Here is a 17,865-nt window from a genome sequence, read left to right as displayed (position 1 = left end):
TGTTTATATTTTTGTTTGATGGAACGTTTGGTTCAGTCTTGCAATGTAAGTAACACATCAAGAGATGCCAAAAGCATTCTATTCTCGAAAGCCTTATTAGACCAAGTATTAAGTTCAGGACATTTTTTTTCTTTAACAGTGAAAACAAAGAAATTCTGAGTAAGAGAGATTACGAAGGTCTGAAAATGCATCTTACCACTCCCCTTTAACATCCTTTCCTTCCAGACTATTTGTTCAAACAACCTTAAGTGGCTTCCTATACGGAATAAACTCTACTTGAAGTTTCTTTCCATCACCTATAAATTTAGCATTTTGGAGGCAGAGGCACAGGTCCCTCTCTGAGCTACAGAAACATCTCTCAGCTAAGTGAGTTTAGTTGCTCTTAAGAAAGGAGCAATCTTCCTTTTCATTTAAAGAGTTCCACTTAACGTAAACTTATCAGTCAGAAAAACACACATGCTCCAGGTAAGCAGCTTTACACTTTAGAGCTGAAAAATACATTGTACAGTATTTATATGTCAAACTAGAAACAAACAAATCTTTAAATTTTACTTTCTGTCATGGTGTTTTATCATCTCTGTCCTTGTAACATTAATAGTGGAGATGCAGTCAAATACAGTAAAAATGTTGGTACCGTCTTTACTGTACCCATTTGAGGAAGACTTTATTTTTTGGGACAAAAATTATCTGTGATTTTGGTATGTTTTTGGTGTCAATGTCTTAGCAAAGAGTTTAAAGTTGCATAAACCTTCATCTGCTTTACAATAGTTAACATGCAAAATACATAAATCTCAAGAGACCTAGTCTCTCCTTTCTGTTCAACTGAAATTGGTAGTTGCTATCCTTGGAACGGGTCTCGATTACACTTTACATGTATTTCAGATTTGGGCCATGCCACTAGCTTTAGTTGAGTGCTTTCAATTTGCACTTCTCACTGATGACAGAAATATCAGATTCAAAGGATGTCAAAGCAGTATGAGGTCAGTCTCTGAATATGAAAAATATCTGTGCATTTTAGAAATTTACATGAAGTTAGATTGACCAGACTTCTAAATGCTGTGTGGTAATGATGAAGAGCATCTTGTGAAAGCTGCACCTTACATGTGTGTTACCTTCCCTGAAAGACAGATTACGTAAAACTGAACCAGTGAGAAATTTTCCCAGACATTTATAATTAAATTATAAATTGCTCACTTCTCTGGCAAGTTTGTGTAGTTGAGGATTTAAAAATAATTTTAAAATTCCTAAGGGATTTTTTTAAAATATGGATTATTGTAGAAAACTGTATAAGCTTTCTTTTGCAGAATAAGAGGTGCCTGCAGCTAGACAAATTTATGTAGACTGAAGTATAATAAATGAGAGACTCTAACAACAGAGAAGTTAAATGATACTTGGGTTTTTTTGTATTGGTAAGGAAATTTTATTCCCGATCTTCTTTCTTCCTTTTCCACCAGTGAAATTTGAAACCTAAGGTATTTCTGTAAATCTTAATTCAGATTACAACCTCCCTATGAATAAAAATGTTATAAATTGGGATGTTCTCTTATAACATGAAGACATTCATAAGTATTGTAACAGATTTCTATTTTGTTATCAGGGAAGAGGATATAATTATTTTCAATAGTTTCAACTAAAGGCAAGATATTTCTCTACTGACATTCAAACAGACGGTGGTGTAAAATATATTAAGTCCATAGAATCACTTAGTGTCAGACAAAAATCTTATAATCTCTTGGAATTTAATTGATACAGCATCTCTCCCATGACTTTTAAACTTGTGAGTTTAGTACACGCTATCAGTCATAAAAGCAAAGAAACTTGCTTCTTTAATCTTTCTTTGGATCCAGAGTCCAGCATTTTATACAGAAGAAAATCAGATATACACAAGTCTTCTAGTAAAATAATTTAATGCAGAGTTACACATATATTTACGGATTTAGTTTTGAAACAGATAGAAGAATTGGGTAAATCTTTGTTATACATTGACAATTATTTGGATGGTACTTGTCCCCTTCTAATGTTATCTGTAGAGAGATAGGGATACATATGCTTGAGACAGTAAATCTGGGGGCAGGGGGGAGCATTCATATTAAGTATTGAACTATGTCAAAGATGAGATAACAGATTTTATCTGGGAATGATTGACATGAGAAATAAAGGTGTAGAAAATACAAGTAAATTTCATCCTATTAAGTCTGATCCCTTAAAGGAAAATAAGGGCGACCTGTCTCACAGGCATTTCTTGAAGCATGAAAATTGTTTAAAGGGCATTCTAACTTATCCAGTTCACAAAGCTATCTGTGATGGCAGGAAAAGATTCTTTTTCTTGAAATGGATGCCTTATTCTCTTTCTCCCAGTAGCTGTTCAGAGCCTTTTGTCTATTTATATTCATTATTGTTGCTGTAAGAACAGTGCTGTTTTTCATTATTTCATTGGCGCGAGAAGCCCTGATTCAGTTTTGCTGTCAATTTTGACCTCTTTGTACCTCCTCTACTGTCAATGACTGAAAGCATCAGTAAATAGAAACATGGAAAACTCTATAAAATACTTCTGCAGCAGCATAAAATAAGTTTAACAGCAGTCAAGATATATATGCAGTTGCAGTTTGTGTCTATGGTAGGGTAAAGCATGCACTGAGCGTTTTAGCTGTTTATTGTACTGCTAAATATTTAGCATTTTCACATACCTGGTGGAAAACAGATTCGAGATAATACATAAATACTTTAATAAAAATTAATATTCTTAAAATACCCTCACACAAAGAGCAGAATAAAATCAGTGTTGATTTTAATGCCGATAAGTATTTTTTGTCAATGTTTTGAGAAGACATTAATTCTTCCATTTACTTTCTATCTGTAACACTGAAAAGTAAAGAGATAATCTTCAATTTTATCTAGCCAGCCACTCATCTCTGATTTAAAGTAGAATATATCTATACATGGCCACGCTTTACCAGTCAAAAGTAATTAACTTGAAACATAAGTTTCATAAACTAATCACTGGTGTCCACCCCTGTGGACTGTGAATTTAACCACGATGCCTGGTCTAGGCCTAATTTAATAAATCATAACAGAGGTGCTTTGTTTACAAAGGGGCATGAAATATGCTCATCATGTCTCTCTGCTGCTCACTCTTGTACAAAGACCATGAAATATCCAAGTGTGATGCCCAGTTTCTGGTGTGACTTCGTTGAGCTCTGGTAGGAGTGTGCCATTCTCTTTGAATAATTGTCCTGGAATAATTCCATCCTCTGACAATTATGGTCGCTCAGATCATTGGTATTTGGGCACATGATTTTTTTGCCTCAAGTTGCAGCTCCAAAGTTGACCCAAGTAGAAACCAATTGTACCACCCAATAGTGAATCTATTATATGGATAAGTTATACTCCAGTGTGCAGCGCTTTACATCCACAAGAACCACAATCTAAACCTGCATCTCTATTACAAACTCAGAAAGGAGCCAGACACTAAAACACTGTGCAGAGAACAGTTTTCTACTAGATATTTTTTATTCAGGAAACCATATTTTGAGTGGCCTGGGAGGAAGATGCCTGAAAAAGTATGCACCATATGATCTAACTATGTTATGTTGTAGGGGCAATAGTAGTCAATGACCATTTAATGAAAGGATATTAATTAAAAGTTTATTAAAAAATTGTCTAAAATAATAATTGCCAAAATACCAAATTACTCCTTCCCATTTAGGAATAATTGCCTTTCAAGTCAGCTAAAGTCTGTAGATTTTGTATTTCTCTGTCTGGTTCAGTGTTATAAACTTGTTTTCATCTTCTACTACTTCTTGTTATGCTCAACTCTTATATTTGACTCCTTAGCAACTAGTTTTCCATGTCTTATAGAATCATTCAGATTGGAAAAGACCCTCGAGATCATCAAGTCCAACCATCAACCCCACTCTACCAAGCACACCCCTAAAACGTATTGCCAAGCACCACATCTAAACGACCTTTAAACACATTAAGGGATGGTGACTCAACCACTTCCCTGGGCAGCCTATTCCAATGCCTGACAACCCTTTCAGTGAAAATTTTTTTCCTAATGTCAAGCCTAAACCTACCCTGGTGCAGCTTGAGTCCATTCCCTCTTGTTCTACCACTAATTACCTGTGAGAAGAGACCAGCACCTACCTCTCCACAAGGTCCTCTCAGGTAGCTGTAGAGAGCAATAAGGTCTCCCCTCAGCCTTCTTTTCTTAAGACTAAATAGCCCCAGTTCCCTCAGCCGCCTTCCATAAGAGTTATTCTCCAGGTCTTCCACCAGCTTTGCTGCCCTTCTCTGCACTCTCACCACCACCTCGATGTCTTTCTTGTATTCAGGTGCCCAGAACTGATTTTGTTCAGATTTTCAAAACAATCCAGCAGCTGCTAAGTGATTATTACCACTGCAACTGATATTGGTTAGATTAGCAGAAATGACTTTCTGGATTTACACTGGGAATAATCAAGAGGATTATTTTATTTTCCTGTACTGTAGTCAATACCTTTAATACACTAAGATCTTAGTTTTCTTCAGTATATGTACTCTTCAAAAAAAAAAAAGGGGGTTAACCTCTCTGTTAATGTATTTTACTTGACTAGGTTTTATGCTATCCTAGCAGATATAATTAGGATTAGTTCCTACCTATTGTCAAGAATTTAGCCAGGTGTTGGAAGTGGAGCAAGCTTAACATTGTCCATTTTTAAATCTTTTATCGGTTTTATTGGAGTCTGGGTGAAAGTATAAACTAATAATGTAAGAAACTTCTTGATATTCAAATAGGTGAAACAAGATGGAAGTTATCTGATCTAATCTTGAAAAAGTAGATGTTGGCTATGAAGCAGTAGTCCAAAGTATATGTACTGCACTTCTTAAGAAATCTGGAAATGACACAAATTGAGGAACAATGGAATATTTTTTGAGATTCAAAATTTTATGGGTATGGATATACACTTTGGCAATCAAGCTAAGGAAAAGCATACTGACTAATTTTAATATTGTACTGCAAAACACTGGAGCAGACAGATTGCAATATTAAACATTCTTAAACCAAGAGAATGGATTCATTAAAGAGTACTTCCACTGGAGTAGTTTCTGACAAAAATAATTCTATTTTTACTTTGGGGCTAGAAAATATTTCACGTATTTTGGAGGAATATCTCAAGAAATCTGTAGAGGGGTATGCTCAACTGTCCACTCAAGTAACTGGCTTAGGAAATCTGAAGAAAATGTTATCGAGCAGCTGATGAAACAACCAAAAACCCAGTATCTTCATCTCAGGGATGAGAGGGATTTCGTGACTAATATGCTTAGACACTCCTGTTCAAGTCAAGTCTTGCCTTTAACCTTCATCAATACACACTTCTATTTGTAAGGTAGGAATTTTACCTTTTTACCTCCTATAACTGTAATGAAACACTGTAGGATTCTTAAGGTCAAGGGCAGGGGTCATAAAACTAATACACACCACAGGTTCCATTAGATTCCCCCTCCTACAAAAAGGGTTGAGATTGCTTTCTGGCAAGCTTAGTCTTTGCAAGTTAAGCTTGATTTTTCATCTTCTCTATTTCGTTTCATTTGAATTTTTTCTATGTTTCCCATTGGTATAAAAGAAATTTATCATTATACCTTTTCCATTCTATAGTGAGATAAACAGTGATACTCTAATCTCTTTTAGTATAACATCCCCATGATTCATGTGTATGATTACAGTCTACTGTACACGCACAAGGGGAATTAGTGCTGTGCTTAATACTTAATTACTAATGGACTGTAACCCAGACGAATCTGTCATAAGTATGTAAGCATTTGGAGCTGATGTTTGTAATTAATTCACTAGCTGTAATCTGCACACACAGCTGAAAAAATCAATAAAAAAAAAATAATGAAAGAAATCCATTTGAACAGGACATAAATCACACTGAGAGATTCATTATCTTTCTGTATTTGTCTCTCCATTGTTTGAGGTGTGAAGACTTTTCCACATACTTACTATAAAAAAACCAACAACAATAAAAAAACCCCAAACATTCTTCCTCCCCTGCATCATCTCAATGAGAAAGCATCAGTACTTATACATAACAAAAATACAAACATACTTAGGTGGATTAATTCCAGGGTAGATTTTACCTCTTCTTACCAAAATTTGAGGGTTCCAAAATAACTGATCTAAAGACCAGTGATGTTATGGCTCATGCTGCTGACATGAGACAAAAGACAAGAGTCTGTAACTAGTTAATCAGTAAATCATTTCCTTTCCCTCTGACAGGTGGAAGTATTATCATTTACTCCTGAGTTTTATGATTCTATACTTCTGTTATGCTTCATGATTAATGAAATTGAGCACTGTATTTCATAAAATTCAACCCATTTCTTCTGGAAATGTGCATTAATACAATAATACTAAAATATTTTTTGTTCTTTTTTTAACTTTCATTTAGGTTTTGCATCATGTAGATCTCCTAGAGTGAAAGTGCATTCCTTGTATTTTTCAATTCACTGAATTGCATTAAATTGGTAGCCCAGATCTTGCTAGTATGATTAAGTAAACTTACATGTTTATATTTGTATTTGTGAGAGAATCATGTATGACATGAACAGATAAGTGTTTTTTTCATTTGTGTGGGATGAGGTTCTCTTTATGTGACATAAAAGGTTAAATGGATCCTTCACATGACTGCTATATTTTTTCTTACAACACAACTTCTTGACAGCTACTAAAAAGACAAGTAGTCACAAGTTACTTGTTTCTGCTTCATGCTGAGCTCCACATTATTTAGATGATCATTTGCATGCAGAGCATGGAGAACTTTCTTCTTCCTTCCATTTGAAAATAACGTATTATAAATCAATAGAGCTTCAGCACATTTTACAGTTAGTGTTCAAGTTTAACCTTTGAGGGTCTATGAGTTGTAACAAAATAAACATTACATGAGTCACACAGAAAACGTCTTGAGAACACGAGTAATGCCCTTTTAATGAAAGCAGTATTACTATTTAATATATGTTGTTATATAGTATTTTATTCTGTATATGTGGGATGGAAACAATATCCAGAATGCAGCAATGTGTTGCTGCACAAGGTAGAACTGTATGAAGCATTAGATTTTCAGGAATGCGGTGGTTCTAGCAAGATAATCAGTTCAAGTTACTATCACATATGGCAGAAGAATTCTGTAAGAAAAATGTAACACTGAAAGATATGAAACAAATCAGTATTCTCCCTTAAAGCCCGTTCTTAGACACAGAAGAATTCAACCAGAACTTTATTTTATTTGAGCTCATGTCCATAGACACAAGTCACTTAGTTTTGCTGTTTGCTTGTTGGTTTTTTACCTCCATTATTTATGATAAAAATTAAGCAGCCAGGGGGTGGGGGGTAGGGGGTGTGTGCCTTCTTAATCAGTCACCTTTTGAACCTAAATGTTAGTCATACTTAGTGCATTTTTATATCACTTCAACAAATATCAAGCTTACAAAACAGCTTGCAACTCTCAAATCACTGATTATTTCTATATATTCAACTTTCATTATTGATTGTGGATATCCTCTGAGATACTTGTGAGATATTCATGAGATCTAATGACATTGAACATCTTTTAGGATCATGCTTTTAGTTTCTAAATGGAAGCAATTATTTCATTAATTTCCCCTAGAAAACATTACATGAAGTCTCTCCAAAAAGATGTTGCCTTTTGAACAAGATGGGAACAAATTGGAGGAAGATGAGGGAAAATTATGTAACTTTGTTTTTCTCTTCTGTAGCAAGAGCACTAGTTTTCCTACCTGGTGTTCATTCCTGATGAAGAAAATATATTATTAAATCCTTATCACCAAGAAATAAAATAAAGAGGAGGCAGAGTATACAGCTGAGATGAGCTAATAATGGCTGCTAGCTACTCTGTTCCCTTAGAGCTCCTGCAGTCCCATCACTTTGGCATGAGTATCAAGAAATTATGCTGACTTTTGAGCCCTGATTCAGACTTTTCTTAAGCCATCTTTAGGAGAGCTGACATTCTAATCACCACATGAATTGTTTCAGCTCAGGATTTGTTAAGCAGTGACACATTTTACTGAAAAAAATAAAGGTATGTAATTTGACACAGTGACAGATTAATGCTTTAGCATCAGATTGGCAGAACAATTAGCTTAAATGTTTCCTACATTTAAATGTCTATTCAACTTCAGGAAGCCATAGCAAGTCCTACTTTTTTGAAGGGTATGTTGCCATTTCAATGATAGAAGTAAATCAGGCTATCAAAGGATTTAACAGCATTACAAGGAGTCTTGTAGCAATTACATTTAAATCTAGAAAATTAAAATCTAGGGAATTTAAGTTCAGCATGGTGTATTTAGTACAGTACTCACCACTAGTATCACGTAAGCTGATACTTCTTAGTCCTCATTACATACATGCAATTGGTCTTGTGAAGACAAATGAAATAATAAAGTCTGAACTACAGGATAAACACAACTTAAACAAGAGAAAACTGTATGTTTCTAATGTACTTCCTTTTATATTATAATATAATCAGGATTTTTAAATTAGTATTTGTTTAGAATTAAGTGTGTTGAATTTGCTTTCACTTACACATAATATTATATGCAACCTAAATAGTCTTTCCGCTGGCAACCAACCGATTAATATTGGGCCCGGAAGAATACAACTAGCATTTTTAGAGTAAAAAAAAAAAAAAGGCAAAAAAAGCCATAGGTCTGTTTTTCATATAAACAATCTTTAAGTCAATTGTGAAATATTGGTGATTCCTTGAAGATCACAGATACAGTACTACAAAGCTTCTACAGACATTGATTTAAGTAGGAAACTTTTTTATGGAGTTATTTTACAGTTAGAGGAACAGTTAAAGAATACTACACCTTAACCTGCTGGAGGCAATTGTGATAGAAAAAACTGCAGAATCTAAGCCAGGAATTCTGTTGTTTGGGTAATATTTTTTTGGCTGAGTCTTTAAATAGCTATATAGTCTGGTATAGTGTATTTAATTAAACAAAGGGTCTACATCAAAATCTTATGTGTTCTTTATCTTCTTTGATTCTGTTCCTCCCTAAAACAGAGGCAGGTATAACAAGGGTAAAAATCCTCAAAATTTCGTATAAGTAACCGCTGTTGAAATTCTCTATTTTACAGAGTCTCTCTTACACCAGTTTCAGGTTTAATGGACTTCAGAGGCATGGTATTTGTTGTGCACCACTATAGGTAGAAGCAGTATTCAATATTTAACTTTTGATGAAATTGTAAATTGGAATGGATATGTTGGGACTCCATCAAGAAGATTTTGTAAGTGTTGGATTATCATGTTGGAACTTGAGAGTGGGCTTTTTTAGCATTACTGGCTTTTTGTTCCTGTATTCCTTTGATTAACACCTGTCTTAAATGGTCTGACCATTTTGGTTTTTTTGTTTGTAATTCTATTAACATCAAATTTTAAGAAGGATGTCATTCTAAAATGGACTTTTAGCTGAACCTAAGCCCAACTTCTAAGGTTGATTTATTACCAGATAAGTCAAGAAAGTTAACCCAGAAACAGCTAAGGATTGGATTGAGGCCAAAGTATTTAAATATTAGTAATCATATTAACAGAATTGCAGAGCTGAAGGGTACCTTTAGAGGTTATTTAGTGCATCCTTGCTTTCCCAAGGTAGGATTAGCCATATTTATGTAACCCTTGGGAGAAGTTTTTCTAGACATTTTTAAGACTCTCCAAGTCATGGAGGCTCTATAGTCTTACATCACTATGTTTATCCTCAAAGTAATTTTCTGATTTCTAGCCTGATTTGGACTTATTGCAATCAAGCCAATACGTTTGACCCTTTCCACTGTAGGCATGCAAAACAGATTGTTCCCACTCTTGCTTTACTATATCCTTTTATATACATGAAAAATGCTCTTTTCTCCCTCAGCTGGTTTCTGTTCTCACTAACTCACTTTCATTCGCTTAGCATAAGCCTTTTTCAAGTGTTAACAATCAGTTACCTGTTTATTTTTTTATGGTATTACTTTATTTGTTTTATTTTTATTAGTTTTAGTGGTAGAGGACTATGTAGCATCTCATGTTTGCTTTGAAAATTCCACTTTGGTCTCTCTTGAAACCAGCTAAGTACTTGGACTTTTGACACACTACATCAGGGGGTCTTGCTGTTCTTAGGAATTGTTTAAGGGATACTTTTATTTCACCATTTTTAAAGTAAGATATTGAAAAGTCTCACTTTCATTCTATGTCCCTTTTTCCTTGCATAATGAAAGAATAAAAAGGTTTAGAATTCATTATTTTATACCCTCTGTCATACCTCCTCTCACAGTATTAATCATTCAATCAACGTACATGGTAAGCCTTTCTGTACTCTGAAGTATTTTCTTAAGCACTGAAAAGAATTTCAGAATTTGGCATGATATACATGAAATTATTCTAGTCCAAAAGTAATTAATATATTCACTACTTTGGTGCAGTTGGCATATCTCAAACAGTGGATTTGTGTTTGACTTTATTCAGTAGGACTCTTTTAGAGATGGCATGCGCTATCTCTGCAGTGCACGATAATGCCGCATTCAGAATGACAGCAGTCCAAGCCTTGGGGCGCTAAATGCTTCTTGAGATATGTTCAATTGCTGTTTAACTGTATTTAGCCTAAGGTGCAGAGAAAGAAATTGCTGATGCCTTCAAATATGTTTAAGTATTTTAATAGTGTCTTGGCATGTCAGAATATGCCACAGCACTAACTGGGGTGCAGCTCCTGAATTACTGCAATTAGGAGGCAGGAATTTCAAAGGCAGTACTGCTGTAGCTGGGTATCACTATAGCTTAGGGTTTTTTTCCTCACCTTAAACAGTGATTTTCTGCAATATGCACCCTCTCAGCTGTTTTCTGCGTTATTGTTCTCTGATCATGTAATCAATACTTAATATGCTTTAAGAGCTCTATCGTGTCTCCGATCACACAGCTCATAAAACAGACAACCATTTAATATAAAAGTTATGTAAATTGACTTCTGTTTAATTACATAGTTTTACCAGCATTTCACTTGAATTTTGGATGGTCCTATGAACATAGTATATTTGTGTACAGAGTGCAGGAAAAGGTGGAATGAAAAGTGGCTTATCCAAACCACAGTCTTTATCAATACTGTATGACAGTTCCTAATCCTTTTTATTTTCTCACAGTAGTCTGGAACTACTGCACGGACATTCTTTACAAGTCCTCAGTAACTGGAACCATACAGGGATGTTATGGGCACGTCAATGTAGAAAGGCAGCAAAATCTACATGTAGGCATTGATTTGTCATAGATACTATTTAGAAGTCATCTGCCCATGACTCCTCAGATCCTGTGGACCAAGCTGCATGGTTTACAGAAGTATTGTTGCACTACTCTAGTATTATATGGCTACTGTGGTTGTGTAGTCTTCCAAGAAAAGATCTACAGCTAGGAATGCTTTCTGGTGACAGAGTTCTTTCTGGGAATGTTCAAGTTACTGTATCTAGATAGGGTGTCACTATTGCTTCAAAAGGTTTTCCATCTCCAGGGACAAGTGGAACAGACTTTTTGATTACTTAAGTACATCTAAAGTCTGTTGTTACCATAGGGTTTTTGTGCAGTTTACGAAAGATAAGAAAGTGAAAAGCTCCTTGCATCTTTCTCCAAAAGAGTGTATGTGCTAAGACCACGTCATGACTAATTGACAATCCTGGATTTGTATAAAATATACTGTACAAGAATAAAAAAATGTGCGGAGCAGAGCCAGAGTGAGTGTGCCCCCTTGATTGTATTTCTGCAACATATATGTAAAAAAGCACGTAACTTGCAACACGTACTGGTTAACTACTGTGTTCATACTACTTTCTCTCTACTTTGTGATATATATTGGCCTTCTTTGGTAAAGAATGGGAGGAGAGAAAATAATGGAAAGTTGCTTGGGTGGAATATTTTAGTTGTTAATTTTGGTTTTAAACTGGATATAGAACATTGTATTTCCCCTTTCCACACTGACATGGAAGATATTTTCCTTTTTTGATAGCAAGCAATCCTTCTAACCCTAAAGCAAGTCGGCTACAATCAGCAGAAACATGAACATATGTATAAGAAACTCCATTGATTTGCATGTTTTATACAAAGTTTTATGGAAAACATAAGCTATGCCTCAGAAATTAGCCATAAATGTTTAAAGATTTGTTGGATTAATGTTAAAAGTCTTTTTTTTTTTTTTTAAATAGTTATTGGCTAACTTTGGAAGTTGGTCGTGGAAGCTTGCATCAGATGCAATGAGAAAGTAGATTGTGATACCCTGTATTCTCCAATATTTTTTTTTTTAAGCTGAAATCTGACCAGTTTCAAGTAAATCTACTTTATAAATATTCACTTTTGAAGTCTCCATTTACATGTATACCTAAAAACTTGTCTAAATATCTGCATTTTGGGGAATGGCTTTACAATGGCTTTGTAAATAGTCAAACAATACCTAGTTCTGATGTAGAGACACCATAAGAGGATATGTTTGAAAATAACTTAGATGACATCTTCCATTGTAATGCTGAAGATAATTTTATGCAAATAAAATCTTAAATTTCAGTAGTCTATGTGTAAACAATTAGAATCTAACCCCAAATCTACAAATTTCTGTATGACAAGAAATATCATCCCTCCAGGTTTACTTTCTCACTAATTAGCATCGTGATAAAATTTATTTTTTAATAACTGCTATTTTAAGCACTTATTTGAGTCAGTTTCCAGACACGTGACTGTCGTAGAAATCTATTGTCCTCTTCCTTGATGATTTGCCAATTGTACTGACAAATTCTTTGCTTTGCCATACTTCATTAGGCTTGTCAGCTAGCAGTGTGGTTGCTACTAAAGCATTTAACTTTTAAACTGAGAAGTACTTAAAAAGCATGTCAGAGATAGATATGTTTGGATGTAAATTATGCTAGAGGACAAGAGCCACTTTTTTTTTTTTTTTTTTTTTCCCAAATTCAGAGATTGTTCACAACTCCATGGGCTAGATAATGTAGAAAGAGGAGCGTAAAGTCACTACGCTGCAAAAGAGGGTCAATCTGTTCAGGGAATTAGCAAAACAGAGTTAATTACTTTGTAGCTAAAGTGGTGTGGCACTTTTCAAAATGAAGGTTAAATCTATTAACTACTGCAGTGTGTAGAAAGTACCCACATTTTCCTTAACTGACTTGTTTAGGTACTAATATAGGCCTGACAGCACTGGATGTTTTTTCTGTCTTCTGATATAATGCATACACACAAAACATTCCCTCCTTCACTGCACTGCTTCCCCACTCGCTAAATGCTGAAGTCATGTCAATCTTTTAAACAGAAGAACAGCTAAAATGCAACAGGTTTCAAAACATGTTAGATCAAATGCGTACTTAAATGCGGTACTGTTTCAAGCTCTTAGAACAGATGAAATAAACCAGTGGAGTAGAAGGCTACATTAACTGTACATGCCAAATATTAATTGAATGATGTTTTAGAGGAAAACATATCACATGGGATCCAACAGCCTGAGGGAGGTGAGGCTGCTGCTGCTGCTACATGTCTCTAGGTCCAACAAGAAGCAACAATGAAAATGTATTCCCAGTAGACACACACACAGAGCACACACGTACACCAAATATAAACACAGTTGGCCATACAGGTCACAAACATCCAGAGCACTCGCTTGAACACAGACATTACCAGTGGCCTCATTCTGCTCCCCTCTCTAGCTGGACAGGATGGAAATCCACTAGTGGGAGTGGACATGCACATACGTATACACGCACATGCTCACATAATAGAGAGCCCATACCCAGAAAAGAGTTAGAAAGGAATTTAATATGAAGATAGGACAGGTGGTGCTGATTAGGCACAGGCAGACAAACTTATTAGCCAGCAAACTATTTACATGCGACTGGCTCTTTGATCCCCTTATCTCTCTATTTTCCCACTCTTGTTCCTCCCCAAATCATCTAAAACCCTCTCTTGTCTTCCCTTTGCTTCCTCACCTAAATACTGCGTAAGTCCTGTGCTATGCCAAACTGCATAGGCCATAATGTGTCCTATATATCTAGGCAGCAATCCCCCTGTTAGACAGAAACGTCATCTGGAGGGAAGCTGCCAGTGGCTCATGTTAATGGGTTTCACATCTGGACAATGGGGCTGATGGCTCTGCTAGGACAGCCATGAAAGGGACCCAGACAGGGTGGTTGCTCCTCTTGAGTCCTTGATTTGGGTTCCTATCTGTCACTATGCAGATGGACCTTTGATGGGCTGATGGCCTCTGTGGTGGGCCTGGGAGTAGCCCTTCAGGATATCGTTTAGGCTAGTATTATCCTGCCAGTGCCTCTGAGCTCTTTTGTGGGTGTGAAGATGAAGTTTATCACATAACCCAACAGGGTGAGCCAGCCACATGCTGACTTAGAGGTTGTTGCTTCATAAAACAGCACTATAGGGTTGAATTGTAAAACAAGTCCCCATGCTTTACAGTAAGGAATCCTAATGTTTGTCCAGAAGTAAACAGTGGATGCACTACAATTCAAAACGATAAATTTTCAAGCACATGATTCAAGGACCACTGGCAAGGATTTTTATCAACCCAGGTAATGCTGGCTCAAGATTTATTTGCAGTAAAAAGAAACCCTAAGATATAACAAGACATTAACTGTTTCAATCTGGAAAAAAAACAACAACAACAACAAACAACAAAACACCTTTTCAATATACGCATACTTCTTTGTTTTAAATAAAGGTCACACATATTGCCTTGATAAGCATTTACTAATATTCTAGTATATGCTATTAACAAACATAGTATTTAATGGTCGTTGTTTGGAAATAAGGTGCTGTTTGAAGAGTTTATTGAGATTTAGATTGGAAAGAGATTTGCCCTGTTATAAAAATATGAAGAGGGTTTTTCTGTTTAAAAATCAAAGCACGTAGTGTGCAGCTCAGCAGTTAATTATACTTCTTACCTTTAGGTAGTGCCAGAATAATACTAGATTTAGCTGACAAGTAGAGAATTTTTGTGTTGCAGTCCCCATCTTCTGTCTACCTCTCCAGAACACAGTCATCTGAAAACTTGATAGACTGATAACTGTCCGTAGTCGTTGCATTCTTCATTGAAAAAATACGGGAATCATGTCTGAGTCTAAGTGCAAAAGCCTTAAAAAGTACAACTGGGGGAAAAAAAGAAAAAAAAAAAAAAACACCAAAAAATCCAAATTCAGTTTCCTTCTCCTAGCCTTACACACCTCAGCTAGAGTTACTCAGTTATATAAACATCAGTGCTATTTTCTTCATTACAATCAGTGGCACACTGAAATATAATATACAGTATTCAGAATACATACAGTAGATTCTATAAAAATTTTGACAACTTAATAATAAATAATATGCATATTATTTACAAGACTGTAACAAATTACTAATTAAATGAACTACTAATTAAAAGGATGTTTAAATACCTGAAAAAAAATCAGGACAGGATGAACATAAATCTGACTTTCAAGACCTTTTGCAATTGTATCAGTCCACAAATGCTGAAATGAAATATGCTTGCTCTACACACACCTGTTGTAATTATTTAAAATTAAAACAGTTTATTCTGGAAGAGGCAAAGGATTTTCGGTTGCCCTTTTTTTTCTTTTTTTTTAACCTCAGCAGTGGTCTTTTTTATGAATTTATGAAAATTTCGCAGTTGGAATTGCCACTGTTTGAGAAGGTCATCTGGCAGCTGAAATCAAAGAAAAGATGGGCAAAATAGAAGTCACAAAATGAAGGCTGAATTGGTCTTTGAAAGATATTTTACAAGGTGGAGGTTATTACTAGTAAAATTACTGTTTACATGAATTTGTGTGTTGTAGTAGGAAGGCCAAAATTTGACACAGCCCATCTGAAGTACCTGACTGTGTTTTCGTGTTGAAGCTCCTTGATCCTCAAGTGAATCAATTTTTGATTAAAAAAATCTTAAAGTTTCATCAAATAAGTCATATAATATGAAAGTCATATCAAATAAACTGGAAAAATTAATTTACTACTTGATTTTTTTTTATTTGTCAACTTCAATTTTTCTAGTATCATGTTGTTCCTTTGCAGGAATCTCCAGTTGTTTATTGTAGACCATGAAGTACAGTATAACTGAATAAAAACAATGTTTCAGAATCTTATTCAGTCCTTAAAACAGTTGAGGTAGCTTTTTAATTCAGTTGTAATGTGGGTATCAAAATATGACTATTAAAAACTACCTGTGTTTTTTATCAGGTAAGAGTCAATCCTGCAGTTCCCTGAAGTTTGCTAGTTTTCAGTGATAGCTCTTACAAGTATGGTAACTAGAAGGTTTAAACACAGTGACTTGGAACAAGACAACTTCTAACAAAACAAGTCACACATAAAACATTAGTGCATCTATTCAGGCAGCACTCAGACTCTCCCTGTCCCTCCACATCCACACACCCCACACAGAACAGCTTTATCCGTACATGTTAGATTAAGTTTATATCCAACAGCAGGGTTTTTGTATTGTCCTATACTGATTGTACCATTCATGTAACATATTGTATACTAACAATGGATGCCCAGTCCTCAGAAATACAAGCAGACATTTACATTATGTGCAAATTGAGTCCCATTGTCAATAACAGAGAGGCTCACTTGCAGGATATTAAGCATGTTCATAAGTATTTGCAGGGTGCAGGGCCTCAGGTTCCTTTCACATAAATGCAAAGCATACTTTACAAAAAATTCAAAGAAAGGTATTTTTAATGATTTCAAGAAAATTGGCAGTATGAAATTAAGTGCTTGGTTGACTATTTTAGAGATCAAAATTCATTCGGCAGCTAGTGCAAGTGCTTTTGAGATGATTTACAAGCACAAGAAGTGGCTTAATAGTCTTATTTTCTGTTCTTGGGGTTAAGAATAACTATACAGATAAGCTTGCTGTCTATGGGCACAAGCAACATAAAAAAACCTGAGGAACATATTCTGACATTCTTACTAAGACCTTTAAAAATACCTTTTGTGAATTTATGGATTCTCAGTTTCACTGGAAGTCATTGAGATATTATTCATTTGTAAAGACAACTCTATTTTACTTTCAGATTCAAGGCCTCTACCAGATGTAGCCCTGACAGGGAAATGTACCCGAGAGTGTGATGAATATGGCCACTCGGACTCCTGCTGGATGCCAGTTCGCACTTCTCCTGAAAGAAAGCAGAAGAGCCAGCCAAAACTCTCCACTTTCATGCCTGTCGATGAACGGGGCAGTCAGGAAAAGCTGGCCAATGGAGAAGCCTCCCTCATGGGCGATCGCAACAGAAACCTCCTTAACAAAAAGTTGACCTCATCCTATGAGACCTTCAGCGCGGCTAGTTTCAGCAAAAATGAAGAAGGCAATCCCGAGGATATCCCCCTTACACAGACAGGGGAATACAAGCCATCTCCTGTCAATACTCTAACTAGAAGAGAAGTTTACTTGTAGGCTAAAAAGCAGCAACAAAGTTCTTTCATATTATCAGAAAGAAAAGGGGGAAAAGTCTTAAAATCAAAACAATTTTAACAAAAAAAAAAAAGAAAGAAAACAGAGGGGGCCACCAAAGAGACAAAAGATCTGCCTGCCACTTCTGCCTCCATAGTAGGCATTTAATTATGCTGTCTGCCTGACTATACTGTACAATGTAGAAAACATTGCTGTTACTTGCATGTCTAATTCCCTCTCACTGATTTTTATTTTCCTAAATCTACGGTTGCAAATTCCTCCCATAGTAATGAGCTTGATTAAAAAGAACACAACACACTGTTGTTTCCCCTCTTCAGAAGCATGAATTAAGCCACTCATTTTGTTTGATCATCATCTGGCTTGTTGAGGATAACA

The 17,865-nt window shown here is 35.5% G+C and overlaps 1 protein-coding gene across 1 annotated transcript in view; it reads left to right on the top strand.

The window, feature by feature from the left end:
• PCDH7 (protocadherin 7) overlaps nt 1-17,472 on the top strand; it is a 286,087-nt gene extending 268,615 nt beyond the window's left edge. The window contains exon 3 of the mRNA XM_086464474.1: nt 17,093-17,472. Within this exon, the coding sequence (XP_086320600.1) occupies nt 17,093-17,472 (380 nt within the window). The remainder of the gene's footprint in view (nt 1-17,092) is intronic.
• Nucleotides 17,473-17,865: the final 393 nt, after the last annotated feature.

This window comes from Leptosomus discolor, chromosome 4, assembly GCF_034619465.1.
Source record: "Leptosomus discolor isolate bLepDis1 chromosome 4, bLepDis1.hap2, whole genome shotgun sequence".
In the NCBI taxonomy this organism is placed as follows: domain Eukaryota; kingdom Metazoa; phylum Chordata; class Aves; order Leptosomiformes; family Leptosomidae; genus Leptosomus; species Leptosomus discolor.
The sequence above is the reverse complement of the archived record's forward strand: the minus strand, read 5'-3'. Positions and strand labels throughout refer to the sequence as shown.